Source organism: Patiria miniata, unplaced genomic scaffold (assembly GCF_015706575.1).
Source record: "Patiria miniata isolate m_02_andy unplaced genomic scaffold, ASM1570657v1 HiC_scaffold_17, whole genome shotgun sequence".
Classification (NCBI taxonomy): domain Eukaryota; kingdom Metazoa; phylum Echinodermata; class Asteroidea; order Valvatida; family Asterinidae; genus Patiria; species Patiria miniata.
This window is the reverse complement of record NW_024037055.1, coordinates 6,553,952-6,574,459: the sequence shown is the minus strand read 5'-3', so window position 1 is coordinate 6,574,459 and position 20,508 is coordinate 6,553,952. Positions and strand designations below refer to the sequence as shown.

The 20,508-nt window shown below is 39.6% G+C and overlaps 2 protein-coding genes across 5 annotated transcripts; one reads left to right on the top strand and one right to left on the bottom strand.

Moving 5' to 3' along the window:
* Positions 1–447: 447 nt before the first annotated feature.
* LOC119723664 (dolichol-phosphate mannosyltransferase subunit 1-like) lies at positions 448–9,114 on the bottom strand. Of its 2 annotated transcripts, none has more exons than XM_038194446.1 (10): positions 9,048–9,114; positions 8,017–8,141; positions 7,340–7,439; positions 6,582–6,615; positions 5,809–5,885; positions 5,165–5,190; positions 4,813–4,908; positions 4,139–4,207; positions 3,171–3,285; positions 448–1,996 (listed from the first exon to the last, which is right to left on the bottom strand). In XM_038194446.1, exons 2-10 carry the CDS (start codon positions 8,121–8,123, stop codon positions 1,892–1,894), a joined length of 729 nt encoding a protein of 242 aa, XP_038050374.1. In that variant the 5' UTR covers positions 8,124–8,141; positions 9,048–9,114; the 3' UTR covers positions 448–1,891. The 2 variants fall into 2 exon arrangements, with proteins under 2 accessions (XP_038050374.1, XP_038050376.1); XM_038194448.1 differs by having other exon boundaries at positions 8,017–8,138; positions 9,048–9,085.
* LOC119723663 (tRNA-dihydrouridine(20) synthase [NAD(P)+]-like) lies at positions 9,115–20,007 on the top strand. Of its 3 annotated transcripts, none has more exons than XM_038194445.1 (13): positions 9,115–9,187; positions 10,274–10,443; positions 10,804–10,849; positions 11,544–11,679; positions 12,238–12,346; positions 13,259–13,324; positions 13,458–13,615; positions 13,800–13,968; positions 15,364–15,485; positions 16,223–16,369; positions 16,848–16,935; positions 18,711–18,784; positions 19,278–20,007. In XM_038194445.1, exons 2-13 carry the CDS (start codon positions 10,288–10,290, stop codon positions 19,669–19,671), a joined length of 1,665 nt encoding a protein of 554 aa, XP_038050373.1. In that variant the 5' UTR covers positions 9,115–9,187; positions 10,274–10,287; the 3' UTR covers positions 19,672–20,007. The 3 variants fall into 3 exon arrangements, with proteins under 3 accessions (XP_038050373.1, XP_038050372.1, XP_038050371.1); XM_038194444.1 differs by having other exon boundaries at positions 9,132–9,186; positions 10,279–10,443; XM_038194443.1 differs by having other exon boundaries at positions 9,135–9,193; positions 10,281–10,443.
* The last annotated feature ends 501 nt before the right edge of the window (positions 20,008–20,508 follow it).

Genomic DNA, 20,508 nt, shown 5'->3' with positions numbered 1-20,508 from the left:
ATGCATAAAATTATAGACGAATGTGGAGTATCCAGTGCTGATTTCTTTCGACGAACAAGTTTTCCTAAGCATAATTCCCCACCCCTAAGGCTCAAGTTATTTGATCCATGGAAGGAAACAGGAATCAACTTTCAGTTTTATGACCGAGTTCCAATTTTCATTGTCAAACTTTTTATTATTAATTTTCATGTCTGCAATTGGAACGTCAAAAGGATCACTTCCATTGAACAAAATGGATTTGTGTAATTAAGTGTAATGCCTTAAAAAAAAAGCGTTCTCCGAACCGAAAATAAGCAGAATATACCCCCTCCCCAGATCCCCTCCCCGCCCCAGATAACCACCCATTAAAGCAAGATGAGCGCCCTCTGTTGGGCAAAAATGATTAAAAAGCGGCCTGGTGATTTTTCATAGCGCCCTCTGTTGAAACAAAATATACGGAACCACTGATTATATTTATACAGCATTGATAATTTTATTAATCTTGACATAATGATCCATTCATCATTTGTTTGCAATAAAATGTCCCCCTGTACTATTAACAAAGTTGGGTGCAGATCCCCTTTCTACCTCAGAAAACTACAGAAAAGTGACATTTTGTGATTAATATTTTAGCTCCAATAAAAATATGCCAAAATCCAGAGAACTTTTAAAAAAAGACTTGCACACGGGTACGGTTCTATCTGTTTTTAATTCTCAAGAAAAAAAGTCGTCGAAGTGAATCATTCACTTACGCAGTAGGATTCTAACAGTATCCTAACAGTATTTTTGGTGTTATCAAACTCAAGCCCTCCCCATCCAAACAAAAATTAGAATACAATTACATTAAAAAAGACCCAACCCTTTCTCTCGTTTACTTAAATTACATGTATTTGTCTTAAATTACTTTTCTCTTGTTTACTTATATGACATACATTGTCTTAAATTTCTAAAAAAGTAGTGTTTAGCTGCTCAACATCCGACCTCCCCCAAAACAGATTCCCTGTATGCGCCAATTAAAGGCATATACATGTAGGATCGTTCGCATTCACTCAAAAAAGTAACCAACCAAATTATTATCAAAAACGTTAATTGGATAAACCAGTTCGCACCGGATGACGTGTATACACACAGAGGTTTTGTGGTATTCGGAATGGATGTTGGATAAATACGCAGGAAGAGAGGCTGGAAATATCTGTCAACGACCCGCTCGCAGCGAGCGAGGCCGGAAAGATGAGTGTGCTGCCCGAGGGTGATGGCTTCAACCCGCCTGGCTTGAGGTCGAGTGAAAAGTAATCCTGCACCTTGTTCCGTTCTTGTCAAAATAATCCCGGCATGAACTGGTTAAAAATTGTACAATGTAATAAACACCCCATGGAAAGTTCTGTCTGGCTTGTCTATACCCGGCACGATTTGAGACGAAGGGGTACCCCCCAATCTCCCTATACCCTATGCAAACCCTAGACTATTGTTACCTAACACATCCCCCTAGAGATCTCAAAAGAATTCCTGAGATTCTGGTAACACAATAACCAACACAAAGGAGGGGGTTCCCTCTGTCTCATATCGTGCTACGTATGGGATTGTCTGTCATTTAGAAGACATTAAGAAATGTAGGTGATTTCCAACGATCAGTCAATTAACTGCATTTAGGAGTAAAGCGTGCTATTGACGAAATTGTATTTCATGATCAGAAGGCTGTGCATGGCTTTTCACTCCTTTTTTTTCAGAAAAGTGTGATATTCACTGAGCTGAAACTTCAACAGGTTTGGTTTCAAACTTTCTTCTTTGGATTTTGAGTGGTGTTATTATAAGCAAATGATCCTATATGCTTTAAAAGTATCAGTTGTATATTACTTCAGTGCCGTGGGGCCACACAGGCAATTTACAAAGACAACACCACGTAGTCAAATGCCTACGTTGTTGCAAACAGCATGAGAAGGCCTTTGGCAAAGCCGATGATCTCATTCCCTCCGAGTTTGGACTCGCCGTAGACACGATCCACAAAGGTGATGGGAACCTGCAGGAAAGTTGCAAAACGAAGAGAGCAAAAAACCCCAAACAAATGTGAGACAAACAGGTGGAGGTAACTTGACAACATTATATGAACTCCAAAATTGTTCAAAATTCAGTTTACAAACCGTTTCAGAACAGGCAAATTACATTGTTCTGGATCAAGATCAATCTGCAAGCAATCTCCCGTTATGGGATGTGTAGATTGCAGGTGTGTGTGGCTGGGGGCACTAATAATAATGTTGGTAATTTTGGTAATCTTGAAGAAAAATAAAGAGAACCGTTTCAGATTTCATCATATCCGGAATTTTTTTTTGGCAGTACACGTGTTCTCTAGCCACCTCAGAGGTGAAAGCTTAACTAACTCGTCAATGTTATATTTGATTTTGTCAGTTTTCATTGCGATCAGTTTATTTCATTCTTTTAGTTCCGGAGTTGTGATGCAGCCCATCAGTCGGTACCCACAAGTCGTCTACAAGCGCGGTCCACAACTAAGAGAGGATGCACTATAACAAAAAGAAATGCTTTTGTCACAGTTCATGGAAGAAGCTCGTCTCTTGACTTGAGACTGAACGACTTAAGATTAAGATGAAATTGACCACTCTGCTCCACACTGGAATCAGACTAGCTATCCCGAGTCCAATTATTCGAAAGATTTTAGTTAAGTACATGAAAATTTTTAATTCTAAAAATGGAGCCGCGGCATAGAAAAATAAACTTTTGCAGTCACTCCGAATGACTCCCGAGTCCAGTATGTAGTAACGTCTGTCATGAGCCAACATAGCTTATCAGGCCCGAGTTTATCTCCGGTTTCCTAGGCATAAGACGACTGAGAATATTTCTATTCCCCCTGGATGGGACGCTAGTCAATCGCAGGTTACTTCCCAGCTAATGCCAGTATACCCATTTACACTTCTGGGTGGAGAGAGGCAAGCGGGGTGAAGTGGCTTGCCCAAGGGCACAACATATGACCAGCAGCTGGATTTGAACCCCTACCCTCTGATCACCACTCACAAATCCTACCCACTAGGCCACTCTCCACCTACAGTCAATAAAAATGGAACATAACTTTGTCTGTCTGCAACCAAAATCTATTTGGGTTAATCCGAGTCGCTCTTAGTACTATTTTGTTCAGCTCAAATCTTGAAACATCAGCCTGACACTGGTGTTATTCTCCTCACCTCTCCTATGCTGTAGTTAAACTGTCTGGCCCTGACTATCATCTCCATTTGGAAGACGTAGCCTTTGGAGACGCAGGAATCAATCAATTTGTGCAGGACGGGCTTCTTGTACAACCTGCAAGATGAAAATAAAAAGGTGGCAAGTGAACAAGACTTGGGCTTGCCTTATCAAGCGGGACACGAAAGTCTCAGCTTGGACAATACTACGTCAGTCAGTGATTCAGTCAGTCGGTCTGTCAGTCAAAGGGCAAATGGCTGGCCCTCCTGGTCAAGCACAAACGACTTTCATTGTGAGGAGAAAAGCTACAGACATTTCTGAATCCGACTCTTTTATCTTTGCATTTCAGGGAGTTGAATATAACTCTTCTAGAATAAGCACTGTAAGAATTATTTATAAAAGCAACCTCGTTTTTGAAGAATTAATAACAAGGTTCACTCGTCAACCTAAAGTAAAATCAAAATTCAGGTCACAGGTGATGAAAAATGACAAAGGAGTGTCTCTGTCACCGTTAATTTGAATAGCTTGTGAGTTGACTAAAAATGTATATTTGCAACATATGTATTTGCAGTCAGGTGTAATTTTGGATCACGTTTGGAAAATTCATGGTCATTAGGAATGTGAACATGAAGCCCATTTTGATGGGAGGAGCTGGAATTTTGAAGAGCTTCTGTAAAAACATAGGTATAACTAACCTATATAAGATTTGAGGCTTTGCATGGTGGGGTATCGGTATCGTTTTGGTTTGCGGTAACACCATGTGGTAATAACTACAACTTAGAAGATATTAGTTCTGAAAAGAACTTGTCCTGCTTATTATCAACTTTGCTAAGTAGTTTTTTGTTCTGATAAGAACAGTCCTGCTGTAAGTTCTAAACGAACTTGTCTTTGGTCTCAACGTTTCGACTAGCCTGCTCTAGTCATCGTCAGGAGTCTCCTTTGGAGCAAACCAAAACGAAATATAACTAACCTGAAACTCCCTGTAAGGTCTGTTGCACCAGGCCTAAGAAGGATCTGTGTCAAGTAGTTTGCCCCACGGCTGGAGAAAAAAACCCAACAATCCTGTAAGTATCAGTCTTGACAAACTTCACACGGGAAAAAAATCAACCACTGCTGGATTGGTCTTCCCAGTCATCAATGGCTACTATGCATACTTATCACCTACAGATAATGGACTGCTCCAGATTTCACCATAGGCTCCGCCCTCGGCCTCCTTTAGCTTGTATACATTTTACACAGTGCTCTATCAGCTACCATGATCACCTGACCAATAATCGTGATTTGATTGGTCAATGCACGGTTTGATTGACAGGTTGGAAGGATGCACTGTATCATCAAGTCACACTTTAGCGAATGATGGTATTACAGAAAAAAAAACTGTGGTGACTGTTTTTTTTTCACATAACACAAAGTTTTTACGTTTCCAAAATTTAAATGTAAAATCCAAGGACACCATGCATACCTATTAAACTGGTTGCCAAAATTTTTTGTAGCTTTTCTTTTTTTTCCTGCTAAAACTAAGCATCAAGCCTTTTCAAATTTATAAAAAAAAATCGGACAAAAATTCAAGGGTCAAAATTATGCGCTGGAAATAAACACGATAAGCGTTCATTTTTTTAGATCTTTTGGCAAACCATTCCTTACCTTATAAGTTTTCTCTTAAAATCCCATCCGTAAACGCCTCCTGAGCCGGCGTAGCGAGTTCCCGATACAACATCGTAATCTTCCTCTTGCTGTTTTCTACATTTTGATATAAAATTTCAACATAAATTTGATGGGTTTGCGCTGTGGCTAAATATGATGGATATATATCTTGTGCAGTTCTTTGTTTTTACATTAACTATGAATCAGGTGACCAAATCTTAAAGGTTAAAGAAGAAATTTTATTTCAATAAAAGAGTTTTGTTACAAGTTCAAATCACAGAAATTTATCAAATGACCTGAAAAAATGTAGTAACTGATCAATCTTGAAATAAACATCTGTGAAAATACTCACTTTATGAATTCAGGGATGAATTTCGGCTGCAAGAGAAGAACAGAGACAACAACCAAATATCACTTCATCAATCTTAACGTTGTGCAAAGATTAAGCATAACAGTACACCTTAACCCTAAATCCCTAGGCATTTTTGCTAGGATGTTACCTCAATCAGGAAAAATCCTCCAACTGCCTCCTAGTAAAAATGGCAAACAGCCTCAATCCTGCAAAATACTCTTATTTCTTGAATCTGGTCATTGGAGGAATGACCACTGCTTCAATCCTGCAAAATCCTCCAGCAATCACTGTCAATATGTCGAGGCAGAGCTAGTGACATCCTAAAGCAGTGCGGAGGATTTCAAGTACAATCTAGGCCTACATTTATGCACTGCTGAGCATAAACAACACAAGGTCCGGCCCAAGACCTTGACACAGTGCATCCTCCGAAATCAGCAACAAACTTTTGCCATGTAGCCACAATCCTGCAAAATCCTCCATTTTGCAAAAAAAAAAAGATTTTGGAGGGTTAATAAACACTGAACTATACCAATATTTTGTAACAAATAGTTTACTTCTAGATTGGTGAATAGAATGCTCCACTGATCACCTTGGGAGGTTATAGTTTTACTATACCACTATAAGCAGTCAAGATATTTACTCACATGATGTGACAGGTCTGCATCCATGATGAAGATGAAGTTGCCTGTAGCATGCTTGATACCGTGTATGTAAGCAGTACCTGAAGACGAAATTCATACAGAGTATCATCAATGCTAAAAGTTACAATGTTGGGATTCTGGCACCAGGGTGGACTGTTTTCTGTAATATATGGGCCCACTTTCTTTTTAGTCCTTAGAATGCTTTTTATCATTCCAAAATGACTTCTGCAGCCATAAGCAGCCTTCTTTGAAATCTATTGACCCTTTTTCTGTAATTTTGAACAGTATTTTTGGGTAGAAAATGTGGTTTTCTTAAGCATTCTTTAGTTGATGCCATACACGTATCAACACGGTTTTGAGCGGGGCCCATTCACAATCATCTATTTTATAGGGTTGGCATCAAAAATTTACTTTCAAAAGTTTACCTTCCATACATCATTGTACATTAGTCTGATTTTTCCATTCATTCTTTTTTATTATTTGGTCCTTGTTTTTACTGGTGGATCAAGAACCAAATTTTCAAAGGGGAGGGGGTTAGTGGACTTTTTTTGACAATAGGGGAGCTCTTTTGACCCCTTTTTTCTATTTACGTTTAACAAAAGGAAATGAGTTGACTTCAGCATCATTTGAAAAAGTATTCTTCACCCCATCTCTGGTTTACAGATCAGCAGCCTTTTTTTTTGGGGGGGGGGGGGCAGAACAGACTTGTTCCACAAATCTTTTTGATCTTGCATTAGTTTTGTACTCTTTTAAATTGTGAGCAACATTTTACTTACCTAATCCAAGCTTTTTGGCTCTTGGTCTCAATACCTGGCAGAAAAAAAATGAAACACAAATTAAGAAATGTTAGACAACTCCTCTCTTTTGTGGACGAAAATCTGCAATCTTATCGCAAGATACATCTTTCATATTATGAATGTAAATGGCAGATAAAACAGAGTGCCAAAACCAGAAACTAGAAGTTAAAATGACTCGAGAGTTAAAAGGACTTGAGGCTAGTTCATACTTCAAGCCAAAGCAAAATTCATACAGTCAACAACGGTGGATGCGCCTCGAACGTATTGTTGATGTCACAGATTCATGATTTCGCGTAAATTTTTCGCGGGCTTTAGAGTTAAAATGACACGTCTCTGACTAAAACTTGCCTTAATTGCATGCAACAGTTCATCTGGTTAAAAAGTGGTACAGAGTAACTAACAAGTTCCATCATTGTCCATTGCCAAAGGGTCTGTATATTTCTAATTCTTAATCAAGTATATTGCAGTTTTGAGCACCATTCTTTTGGCATTTTGAAAGGCTAAGTTTGCACTCTTTGTTATGTTTTAATATGTTCTTCTAGTTCATATATCATCTCAATGAAGGTCAGTAATTGCAAAAATGATGATAAGATATGAATCTGGGACTGAGAAACATTTCCAATTTTGTTAGGAAATACTTTAAAAAAAATCTTGACTCTCCATAGACTTTGTACACAACCGCAGAAGTAGCGACAGGTTGTAACATTCTTTCCTAGGATTTTATTATATCCACTTACAATTTTATCCTTGCCGTAGATTTTTTCTAGTTGCTTCCCAACCTCTAGAGTACCGTCTGGGCTTCCATCGTCGATCACAATAATCTCATAGTCATGGTTACTTTATTCAGAAGAAAACAACAAATAATTATGTAACTTATCCAAGTAACTGGAAACATTCAAGGTAAAATACAACATTTTCAAACATCATAAAACACAACTTCCAAATGTTTATGACATACCTAACTCGACTGCAACTGAATAATAGTCTCAAGCATCCTGTGAAATCACGGCACCTGCTGTGCTGTCATTTTCAAGTGGAATTTTTGCATAAATTTCCAACATTGCTCAGTACAGAACGCAGATTTTTTTCATCATTTTTTTGCAAACTTCAGGACAGAATCCAACCGGGATGTTGGGGTGCATTGTACGTGAGTATGTCAAGAAATACCATACGGAGTTTAGGGAAAACTGTGCAGCAGTTTTCTGGCAATAGACTACATTTTGATGAAAATTTTTGTACTTAGTAGTCGTTTCGAAGTAGCCAACAAATTCATTGGTGATTCGTCTATGGCGCTACGCAGTGCACCATAGTTCTACTAGGTACAGCCATGACAGGCCAGAGCAGCTTTGAACTAGCGATTGCCACATTTATGCACAATTAATGAAAAAGTAAAAAAAAATGACAACATTTGTACCTTTCTGTAAACGATTTAACGAGCAACCAAACAATCAAAGGGAGGTTTTCTCGTTCATTATATGTCGGCAGAAGGACACTGTACTTGTTCTTCCTGGGCGGCGCCATCTTTCAACTACCCAGCTTCTAAAAAAAATATATATAAACAAATCAACTAGTTTATTTTTGGGGAATGTGTTGTTTATGTTTTTATTTGGAACGTGTAGTTGATATTTTTTTGTTAATGTGCAAAAAAAAAATCAATGAATTCGGAAAATTAGTAATAATGATATCGCTAAAATTAAAATGTGACGCAATGCACGAAACTCTTTTTTTTCTTATAGCTTCGTAGCGTAAATGGAGACAGTCCCGGCTGAAATTTGCATATAAGGCGAAGTAAAAAAAAACCCAAGTTTCTCGTCCCCGCCCGCTTCCTTTTTGGAGGCCGCCTGGATTTTTTTATTATTTTTTATTTTTGAAAAATGTAGTAGAAAAACACCGAAAAAGTCTACAAATTCATCGGAAAATAAATACCAATACCAATACAACTCTAAATGACACTGTAAATATGTTCAGTTCTCTTGTCCAACTTGTCTTTCATCTTTAAAAGTGTCTTTGAACAGTGGAACACCAACGGTTGCAGGAAATTTTGAAAAGGCGGTCATCTTAATAAAAAATAAAAAGCCCCGCTTCCTCCCTTTTTTCAAAAACCCTGGACGAGAAACTATTTTTTTTTTTTTACTCGGCCTAATTGAACGCCCCATTCATTCAGCACAAAAATAATATTGGCGCAAAAAAATTTCGACCTAGGCCTACCTACCCTATTTTTGAAAGGCACCCTACTCCATGTACTCGGCCCCGGAAGCAGAACTATTTTTTGTTTTGGCCTACAATTTGCTTACTTTTTTTTATAACTCCCTATAACCCTCCCGTCACAAAATTGTTGACCCAGTATTTCACATGTATTATCTTGACATGGTTAATACCTCTATGATTGGTTTAAATCCCCGATATATTATGCCAAAAAGTGAAATTTACGAGAATTTCGCTTACCGAGATCAGGTGCAATCTCCACTCTGTCGTCTGTAGCTGCACCGTCGGCTGTCAACGACTGAGGGCGCTTTAACTACGTATTTTCAACAAGTTGTTTCTCTCATGCTCTCATGTAGAGTGATCAAGCCGGCCGCACTCAAGTCAAGGTAAAGTATTAAACCAATTTTACTTGAATTCGTAAATTAGTTGAGCCAAAATCAGACTGAATAATGTTCGCGATCCGGTACCAGGAAAAAGGAACTCAAACAACTCGAGCGTTTGCCAACTCGACCCAGGTAGGACAACAACATGACAACTCCACCAGTCATGCCATAGATAGCCGCCAGTGTGACACTGACAACTCGAGTCTTCTGTGGCTGTGCTCAATATTCGATTCATGGGCGTCGCGAGGCCGAGGGGAGGGGGGGGGGAGGCGCAAAAAAAGCAAAAAAAGAAGCAAAAAAGAAAAGAAAAAAAAAGAAGAAATAAAAAGAGAAAAAAAGAAAAGAATTTAAGAAAATGAGGCGCGAAGTCAAAAAAAATCCTGGTGACGCCTATGTCAATATCATAAGCCTACAAGTCGTCCGTTGAGACGAGCATGACAAGGAGTCCGTTGAGACAAGTTGTCCGTTGAGTCAACTCACAAATTAATTTGGAAAGAATGTTGCAACCTGACGCTGCTTTTTTCTTCATATTATCATCTCAATGAAGGTCAGTCTTTGCAAAAATGATGATAAGGCATGAATCTGGGACTGAGAAACATTTTCAACTTTGTTAGGAAATACTTAGAAAATGTTCTTGACTCTTCCTTAGTCAGTTCTTTCGTAGACTTTGTACACAACCGCTGCAGTGGCGTCAGGTTGCAACATTCTTTCCATTAATTTTGGTGGGCGAGGCATTCGTGGCTGGTACATTCTGCGCGTAGCGGGCGTGAACGGTGATCCTGGGTTGGTGCAATGGTGGGGCTCAGTCGAAATTTTGTAATGTTTTGGAACAGGGTTGGCATGGTTGGGGAGGATTCGTTGGGGATTGTCCCGAGTTGAGGGTGGCAAACGGTCGAGTTGTCCGACATCCAGGAAAACGACTGTATTCATATCCGTCCCTGATACCTATTTCCCGTTGGGATTGATATATTGTCATAGACTCCAGTAACACTAGATTTCGCGTCTCACCATATTGGAATTTTCTGTTAGCAAAATATCATAACAACATTCATATGGAAAATGAAAACTTTTTTCGTTTTTCAAGTTGCAGGAGAGACATGTCCAATGCCGAGGATACAGAATCAGGGGGAGGAGCCATGGGCAACAGATTAACATATGCAAATAAGGTCATTCTTGCGCCAATGGTGCGGGTTGGCACATTGCCAACGAGACTGCTAGCTTTGGACTACGGAGCTGATATTGTGTATTGTGAGGTAAAATGAAAAAAACTGAAGATTGTATCTCGCTAGGAAGTTACGAATAAGAAAAAAAAGTTCTTCCCATCTTGGATTCTTTTCAAGATGTTGGCGTACTGTCCTATTTTCGAGTTTCACTTATTTTCCAGTTTTTAAATTGCAGCTTTTCTAGAAATAAAAAGTATTTCACTTTTGAATGAGAAAAATTGTGCATGAAATAATTAATGTACAACTTTTGAATTATTTTAGGCCAAACAAAATGCAGTTTTGGAGTGGAAGACTTGGCCCCCCCCCCCCATTGTTAATGTGGGACATATTGATGTATTTGGCTTTTAAAAACAAACTTTAACCATAGTTCTTTCTTATATTCCAACACAGGAGATAATTGACCACAAAATGTTGCAGTGCGAAAGAATTGAAAACGGTAAGAGCCACAATTCGGGCGATTCACCATGCAGTGCGCCATTAAGAGTTTGCAATGGAAAGTTCATTTTCCCCAGTGCATTGTGGGATATGGTTGACAAATTTGCAGCGCGGGACATTTGAAATTGTTCATTTTTCCGATCAGTAGTTTTGTAAGTGTATGATTCGAGTATCTGTTTGCCCTTTTGTTTTCCTTTTCTTTTCTTTTTATCAGTACGTTGTTTTTTGGGGAAGGTGGCAGAACCCTATGCCCCAATCTATAACAAATAAGCTCAAGTTGTGTACCGACACTCATTCAAATGGGCCATGTTTTGTCGACCGTAAACTTGAAAAATGGCAAACTCTTAGTGGCACACTGCATTGTGAATCGCCCATATTCGAACAATGAGAAATTTTATTGAGGGATCAACAGTTTTTCTTTTTGTTTGTTTTTCCCCCCAAATGTGGGAAATGCTTCGTGTGAGTTTTATCGTCGATCAATTGGGCAAAGTTTGAATTTTTAATCCAAATCTAAGAATTGATTATATTTTGTGTAGCGAGTGTGAATGCCCGCATAACAGAAAGTTACTACAATTCATACCTCAATACCAGTAAACCATACAATTATATCAGTGTTTTTATATTCCAGGTGTTTAAAATGATTTTCTAACTTATTTAATCATCTCTTCTTCATTCGTGTCTTTCTTGAACCGCAGATATTTTAGGAACAGTCGACTATGTGACAAGAAATGGAAAAGTGGCCTTCAGAACTTGCGACAAGGAGAGAGATAAAGTCGTCTTCCAGATGGGAACGTCCGACCCAGACAGAGCTCTCAGAGTTGCTAAACTTTTGTGAGTTTCCCAACAAACCTCTTGTCAAATTTTTCTTTAGTTAAAGCTTGTCTTGAAACTACTCAGAGTACTAAGTGAAACATAGCAGATCGTCCAAGTTGGACCTACGTTTGAAAATTACAGTAGTCTAGGCTGAAAATACTCGTAGAACCATTGATTCAAAATTAGGTCTTGTAAGTTTTGCTAAATTATTTTGCGCTGATGTTGTTATGTATTGTCCCAGTAACAGTTGAACTATCCTGACTATTGTACGCTGCTATAGTTTGAGGTGTAATATCAACAAAGTACCATGTCCAAATAATGTGGAGTCTCACAGCAATTTAACAAACACCTCAATCTACAACTTCCTTAGGTTTTTGCAATAAAAGATGCTCTTCATTTTTTTTTTTCATTTAGGCCCTTGAAAAACACTTCATTAGATTCCGGATGGACTTGTTTCATTCACCTCTTCTTATGCTCTGAACCACAAAATGTTTTTATCTTAAGACTTTAGGCAGATTAATTTGGCTCATTGTTGTGATTCAGACACGATAGATAATTTCTTTTATCCTCGTACAGAGAGAATGACGTAGCCGGCATTGATATTAACATGGGGTGTCCTAAGGAATATTCCACCAAGGGTGGCATGGGAGCAGCCTTGCTTACCGAGCCTGACAAAATTCTCAAGGTGAGTCACAGTTTCTGAGAATCCAGAGAGCCAGTTAGGGCTTTAGAAAAAAAAAAACTTTTTTTTTTCTTGCTTGTTTTTCTTCTTGCATTTGATCCATGCTTCACGACTTAAAGCTATAGTCCATCATTTGCAGCCATCCGAAAAGTAACTGGCGTAATTATTGTTGAAAAACATACTTGGTTGAAAGATAGTAAGGGGACTAAACTCCCTGTGAAATGATTCTTTCTGGCAAGCTGTCATTTTGAGTAATCAACGAAAGAAGGCCTTTCCAACGGTGCGTCTTAAGACGCACCGTAGGAAAATTTAAATTAGTAGTTCGTTTTGTTATTCGGCGAAGCGCGCGCAAGCATTGGCACGATGCACGCACGCGCGGTTGCTATAATTCGTCAGATCAGTGCGCGACATCGCATATAGCTGCAATCGGCTCAGTGAGAACGCGTCTCGGATGCTGGATTCAGGCCCAATTCCAAACATGATTCAGCAACTTTCGATTTGAAATTGAGATCCTAGAATGCTGTTTTTCTCAGAATATACAGCTGAAGCTGAGCTGAAACTTCATCGGGTTAGTTGTTCAGTATCCTTCATTAGATTTTGAACACTTTTGTTGCTTCAAACGAACAAAATGCACAAATTACAAATGATGGACTATATCTTTAATGTGGAGGTAGTAGCTGTGAAACCATTATGAACGAACGAAAAGGTTTAGAAATTTCTGTGATATTATTACAAACTTTAAGATTTTTTTTCGGTATATAAGGTTCACCAAAACAAATTGTTTTCAAAAGCAAATATGGGGCTGGACAAAATGGGTCCCCCCATGGAAGATCTTGTGTCCCTACCAATGTAAAAAATATTCACATACAAGCATTACATTTTGTATTAATCATTTTTTTTTTTTTTCACATACAGATTTTGACGACTTTAGTTCAAGGCATCTCCAAACCAGTCACGTGTAAGGTCAGGCTTTTACCCTCGGTAAGTTTTTCCGATTCGGTGCCCACTCAGAACGAAGAGTGGTATGAAGTCTTTCATCAATTTTACCTCAAAGTTTCTCCGTGGTTTGAGAAATGGCTAACTGATGCAATACGTGTTGTTTTGTGATTCTTAGATGGAGGACACCTTAGCCTTGGCGCGTACCATTGAGAGCACGGGGGTGGCTGCCTTGGCCGTACACGGGCGGACGAAAGTGGAGAGGCCCCAGCATGCGGTGAACTGTGAAGCCATCAAGGCCGTGGCCAACGCTGTATCCATCCCTGTCATTGCAAAGTAAGTCGGCAGATTTAAGAACAGAGTTCTGAAAAAGTCATGTTCTAATTGGTCAATGTACACTGTTTGATTTACAAACAGGATGGTCCAATTTGCACAATACATTTTCGTAAGTTTTTGGGGGGCAAATGCTGTAACTCCAACTTAAAAGTCTTTTTTTTTCTATTTTCCATGGTCTGTACAGTGGAGGTTCCAAAGAGCACATCACAACATACGAGGATATCGAGCGTTTCCGCCAGCAGACGCAAGCGTCTTCGGTCATGATCGCCAGGGAAGCACAATGGAACACCTCCATCTTCAGGAGACAAGGCAAACTACCTCACGATGATGTCATCAAGGGCTACTTGAAATATGTGAGCATTATGAAAGTAATGTTGTAGTCGAGTCCATCACAGGTCTATTCACAAGTAACAGAGGAGAAAAAAAAAAAAAAAAAAGAAATGCAGGGGTCAAAATTCATTGGAATAGCTCGTACTTGACTTTGGACTGGATGGCTTGTGACAGTGTTTTAGTCGAGACCGAGTAGTCCGAGACAGAGACCAAGACCAAGACATGAAGTTTCGAGACCGAGACCGAGACCAGTCCCTTCAAGGCGGACCGAGACCGATATGGACCGAGACCGCCGAGAATATATAACAATAACCTAAATACAAAACAAGACACATAATTACAGTTGTAAGTTGTAACCTTTTTATTCACGAAGATTACAGACAAAATTTTGACCAGTGGCAGTGTTGAAAAATGTACATGACACCTCACTTGAGCAAGAAGTACTTTCACGTGCAGTCCGAACCAACCACGATATATAAAGATTTGTTAACAAGGTTGACAACATGTTTTAACTGTCAACAGTACTGAACGAAGCGAACACAAAGTAATCGATCGAGCTGTAAATGCTACATATTGCCGGTCTCAACTCGAGACCTGCCAAAGTACTGAGACCAAAGGGGACCGAGACCGAGACCAAGACCGAGACCACAGCTCCCGAGGCCAAGACCGAGACCAGCAAAAAGTGGTCTCAAGATCGGTCTCGAGACTACAACACTGGCTTGTGATGGGCTTGTGATGGACTTGTGAGGAGTTGACTTATTTCTAGTTTATTTAAGCCACTCTTCCAGCCCTCAGGCGGAATTGAAAGGGCAGCATAATATAACAATATTGTATGACATATGTCACTGATTGTGAGACTAATTTTCTTTAGTTTATAACAACTATGGGCTCTGTGCACCAACAAAAGAGGGCACGTTTTTACCACTTTTGAGAGCTCCTTGGAAGGGACACCGCGTGTGCGTCCTGTACTGGTTCGCGCGCGGAGTACGCAGGACTTATTTGTCCTGAATGTGCACAAAGCTAAGCCATAGCGTCCTTGAATTTAACTTGCGATGGTCTCCCAGACTAATCCCTGCCCCCTTTAACTTTGTATCATTCGAAATACGCAGTGGATGGGCCGGGAACCAGTCTAGGTCACCCCCAACTCTCCTTTTCTGGCCGTTGAAGGAGTACTTGTGCACAGCTATGGGCTAGATTTAGCCCCTTCATTGTCATTAAGGTGTAATCCCATATTAGATAGCACTGCCCAGCTCACAAGTGTACAGTCAGTCAGTCAGTCAGTCAGTCAGTGAGATAGGTGCACATTAAGATGACAGTAGGCTGGTCCTGGGGACCAGGAAAAATAACATATCAGTTTAAAAACGGTTGCTTTTTCTAAATTTTGGTTCCCCTTTCGTATGCGTATTGATATTATGCAGGCAGTGGACTATGAGAACCCCCATGCAAACAGCAAGTTCTGTGTCTTACAACTCCTCCACGGGAACGAGGAGCTAAGCAGCCACCTGGCTGTACTGAAAACCAAGAACATGGCCGAAGTGTGGTGAGTGTTCTGAAGTGGAGGCTACAATCCTGGCCAAAATGGTTGGGACACTTCCTGAGCCTGCCACGGTCACCCACTCCCCCGCTCCCCCGCTCCCCCGGCCAATGTTGTTCTCTCCAGCTGATTGAGCACACGCCGCGCAATGAGAGACAACATTGAACGGGGGCTGGGGGCTTGGGGGCCCAGCGAGATTTGGCCAGGATTGTAGGCTTTGGGGGACTTCCTACAGGTGTCCCCACAAAACACCGAACCCTCAAAGCGCTCTTCTTTCTCAGCTTGTAATAAATTACATTGCAAGTATTGATACACATTTGACAAGTATAATTCATTAGCTTTTCAATGAGGACAACAATCTTTCCAAAGAAATTTTTTTTTATTGAGTTATGGCCAATTGAAAACAGTGCTGCTTTTTCATTTTGTCCATGGCACCTGATATCCGACTACCTCAATAAGAGCGCAGGCCGAAACTTGCATTTGTTAAACAGAATACCAAGTAGAGGACAGAGTAGAACAGAACAGAAATGTCGCATTTATTAAAGCAATTTAGCACCTTTAACCTACAAATAGTAAATCTTGCAACTTCAGTATGAATATAGAAGGGCAAAACCCAATTTAGTTGGTACGAAATCACAATTTCCCTCAAATGCATCGTACATTTTATAAGCTTATAATCTTAACAGAATCACCCTGAATTCTTGTCAAATTTAATTCATAACATTTTGTTTCACATCTAACAGCAAAATTTGGGGAATGGAAGGGTACTACGACAAGGTCAACGAACTCCACAGACTCGCCAGAGAGAGGAAGGAAAACGCCTTTGGATTCAAGAAACGGAGACTTGAAGATGGAACGGAGCTCTTTGAAATGAAGGTGAAATATTTCAGGTGAGCTCGTTGATCTTGATACCCTTTACATCTGAGGGCTTGGGGCAATTGTTGCCTGCAATAACAATGACCTGAGCCAAGTCCTCGGAAGGTTTTCGTGTACAAACCTTATGGGACGTGTTTTAAGTCCCACGATTTGACCATGGTGATAAGTATGTGGCCTATGTTCGAGTAGTATAATCGGGGTGTAAATGGCGCCACCAATGTAAAAATAGTCCGTCCCCAAAAAAAACCAAAATTAAAATAACCCAATTTTGTTTCTGCAGCCAACAACTTTGGGCAACATTTTTACCAAAAAAATGTGAAGATCTAAAAAAAAATTGAAAAAAAAATTGCGAGTCCCCCAAAGCCAAATCCTGAGAGGCCACTGATCGATGCATATATTTTACAATGGGAATACACTTTTAGAGGTTTTCATATACAATATCACTTGACATCATATCATCTGTAATCTTGATATTCTTCTTCTTTTCTCCAGGAAAGACTATCTCACAACGCAGACACCCATGGACATTTTGAACAGGCTTGTCTGCCATAACCAACTGCCTAGACCTCAGTTTACATTGGTAAGATGATCAAGAATCAGGCTTGTGCAATTTTTTTTCTGAACTGTTTAATAAAACTCTCAGCACCACAGATATTTTGTATAAAATGCATCTGCGCATTTATAGTATGTCCTCCAAACTAGTAGCAACAGGACCGCAATGCATATTACCATACCTCATACATATTCATGAGCGAGGAACTGAACTCTCACTGGTCCATTCACCATTACGGGTCAGCCGCTAGTTTTGCCGTTTACCAAGTGCACACGCGAGGGTTCATCACGTCTTGTTCCGTAGTTGTGGGGACATACACTCGTCTGTACGAGGTATTTGTGGGGACCAAAAACACTGTAGGGACAGCAGAAAGTCCCCATAACTCGGTCCTAATTTGCCTTACAATAAAAAACTTCCCCATAACGCGGTGACGGCCTACCCATGCAAAGGGTAAATACGCATTCGCAGTCAAGTATTGCATGGGTTGCCCGTGGAATAGTCTACTACGCATGTGCTTTACTATGCAACCTGGAACTATCGCATGGTGATAGTGCGCCCGTGGGTACATTGGCTCTAGCTGTGTAAAAAGATGGGGAAAGAATGTTGCATCTTGACGCCACTTTTTTCTTCATATATTATCTCAATGACGGTCAGTCAATGCAGAAATGTTGAAAAGACATGAATCTGGGACTGAGAAACATTTCCGATTTTGTTAGAAAATACTTTGTTAGAATATGAACTCAACTCTCCATAGACTTTATACACAACCAAAGAAGTAGCGTCAGGATGCTACATTCTTTCCAAAGATGGTGGTACACGCACAACTATGTTTTGCCGAAATCTCTAATGGAAAGAGTTCCACACCTGGACATCACTAGACACCCTGTGCAGAGATCCTATGAGACTGATCTGAAAAATTCCAAGTGTTTTCTCAGTAAATGCTTCAATATTTTCCCTGCTAATTTGACTTTTTAGGACATGTTATCACTTTCTGATGGATGATAGGTCATTGCAGGGAAATTTAGTGATGTCCATAAATGGAATTCTTCCCCATTTGATAGCTCAACACGCAATATACATTTTTTAAAAAGGCTGCCAAACAAAATGGCTGGGTTGAGAGACGGAAAATCTTCCAATTTGACTCGAATCAAATATACAGCTTTACACCCAAAATACAATCCACATGTAAAGTGCAACAAGTACATATGATTACATGAAGATATAGCTACCAGAAAGTTCTACATTTCATCAAACAAAATAATTGGCACATCGAAAGTTTTGCTGTGTGAACACTTCTAAATATCGACAATTTTCTACACTCACCGAAATTTGGCAGTTGGGTGAATTATCAGGCTCCAAAAGATGAGTTGTGATTCCAGCAAATGACAATTTCCATAAGAAATTCAGGACGTAATTAAACGGAGAGAATGATGAAGAGGAAGGGAGTGCCATCATACCACGGTGGTTGGTGGAGGAATGAGCCCATGACTGCATGTGAATCTTTATATATGGGGCGCGCCCTAAAAGGGCTCACTAAACACTGGGAATTTCTTTACTGCAAACTATGTGATTATGTAACTCAAGGCATAATTTAACTCAAGAAGCACAGCTACAAGTAAATTGTCGCCCCAAGAATGTTTTACACAAAGAGTAACACATGTATGCAAAAGGAGTGCCTATTAAAGTAAGTAATCAATCGACTACATCTGTAGGATGGTTGGTTATTATTAAAGCAGCGTCATGAAATTGGCCCCTGGACGAACTTTCACCTTTTTTTGTTCACTTTTTTGTAATTGTTGCAGGAGGTGGATGAATCCGAGAAAAACTACCGAGCGATTTTGACGATTGATGGAAAGAAGTACACTTCGACACAATGGTTTGTAAGAAATAATGCATAAATGTGACAGAAACACGGTTTGTGCTTGTTCACTTAAACCGTGTTCCTAAGATACTATTTTAATATATGTTGGTATGACATTGAAAATCTTCAACAGAAATTAAGCGGTTTTGTTGTAATAAAGGCGAGTGTTGGGCCCATAAGGGCCATTTCGTATGGACAACCATCAGCAAAATAATTCAACTGTGGTTGGCAGATGTTGCAATTTTTTTTTAGAGGAAGCAGCTGTTGATTGTGCAGTGTTATGCAAGTACCACAAAATTTACCTCAAAAATTATAACTTATTCTGATGGTAGGCAAACATTTACGACTGTGAAATAAACTTTTCAAATACACGAAATATATGCTAATCTTTACTTTCAAGTATTTGAATTCCAGTCATTTGCACAGAATTGGCTTGACCAAAAGTAGTCTGTTGTTTTATCATTTTTTTTTTTTTTTACGTTTGTCTATTTGTCTCTTTCTTTCTTAGGGAGATCAGCAAAACTTTTGCCAAGCAGGGCGCGACAAAAGTGTGCCTGCACGTAATGGGTCTTCTGGATGTGTCTAGACCGTTACATCACAAACAGCAGACTGAAGACAAGACCACACAGGAATTAAAACCGACTGCTGGAGGCGAGACTAACAAGGATGTAACTCACAACAGCCAATCACGAGAAGTGGCTACTGGACTGGATGCAACTGTATTTGACAGAGGGACTGGAGAAGAGTCTAGGCATATAGAGTCCAGCCGCTCACCATGTGAAATTGAGGCTGGTAAAGAGTCTATGAGTGGAGGTCAGATGTCAAATGATGAACTCGGAAAAGGAGCCAATAACATTGTAGATGGTTTAAAATACGTCCAATCACAAACTGACTCAAGCTGACGGGTGCCCTGTGAATAGAAAAATCAGAACGCATAAATTAATGGCTTAAGGTGGGGTAACATTTAAGGATAGTATTTTTTTCGAATTCTGTAAAATCAACTTGGAAGAATGGAAGATGTTACAATTGTTTTTTCGCTTCCTGACTGCGTCAACCATTTACTCTTTATTCATCGCATGCACATGTATTTCACATTTTGTACAAATTATTGGAAGAAATATAAATCAGAGATCAGTAAATGCATATATCTTCTGAGGCACATCCATTGCTTTCCAAGGTCAATCATTTGGCCTATAATTAGGTCATTTCATTTGAATGAATTAAAGTTTATAAACATTGCAAAAAAAGAAAGAAAGTCCACACTCATTGGAGGGGTTATAATTTTGAATCTGATCGTCTTATGATGAAGTCAAATATATAGACCTTTGGGGAATGTTGTTGGCTACTTTTGATACCCGTTTGCTACCCCAAAAATCGTCCAACATTGGCAACAGTTTATGAAAATTGATGCAGTTTGAAAAGGTGCAAATTTAAAGAGTACATGAATAGAATTTGTTGCATGACAATGCTACACCGCATTTGAAATTGAATGACCCATGCTTTGTTCGGGCACCGTGCAGTTGATAGGGACCGATTACGGGCATGTGTGGTGTCGCTCAGCAATTTCTCCTTGCGTATTCTATAAATTTGCAACTTTTCAAACTGTGTCATTTTTTTCATAAATGTTGTCAATCTTGGACAATTTACAGTCTTTGGTAGCAAACGGGGTATCAAAATGTAGCTAACAACATTCTCCAAAGGTCTATAAAATGACGTCATCATAAGATTCAGATCATCAG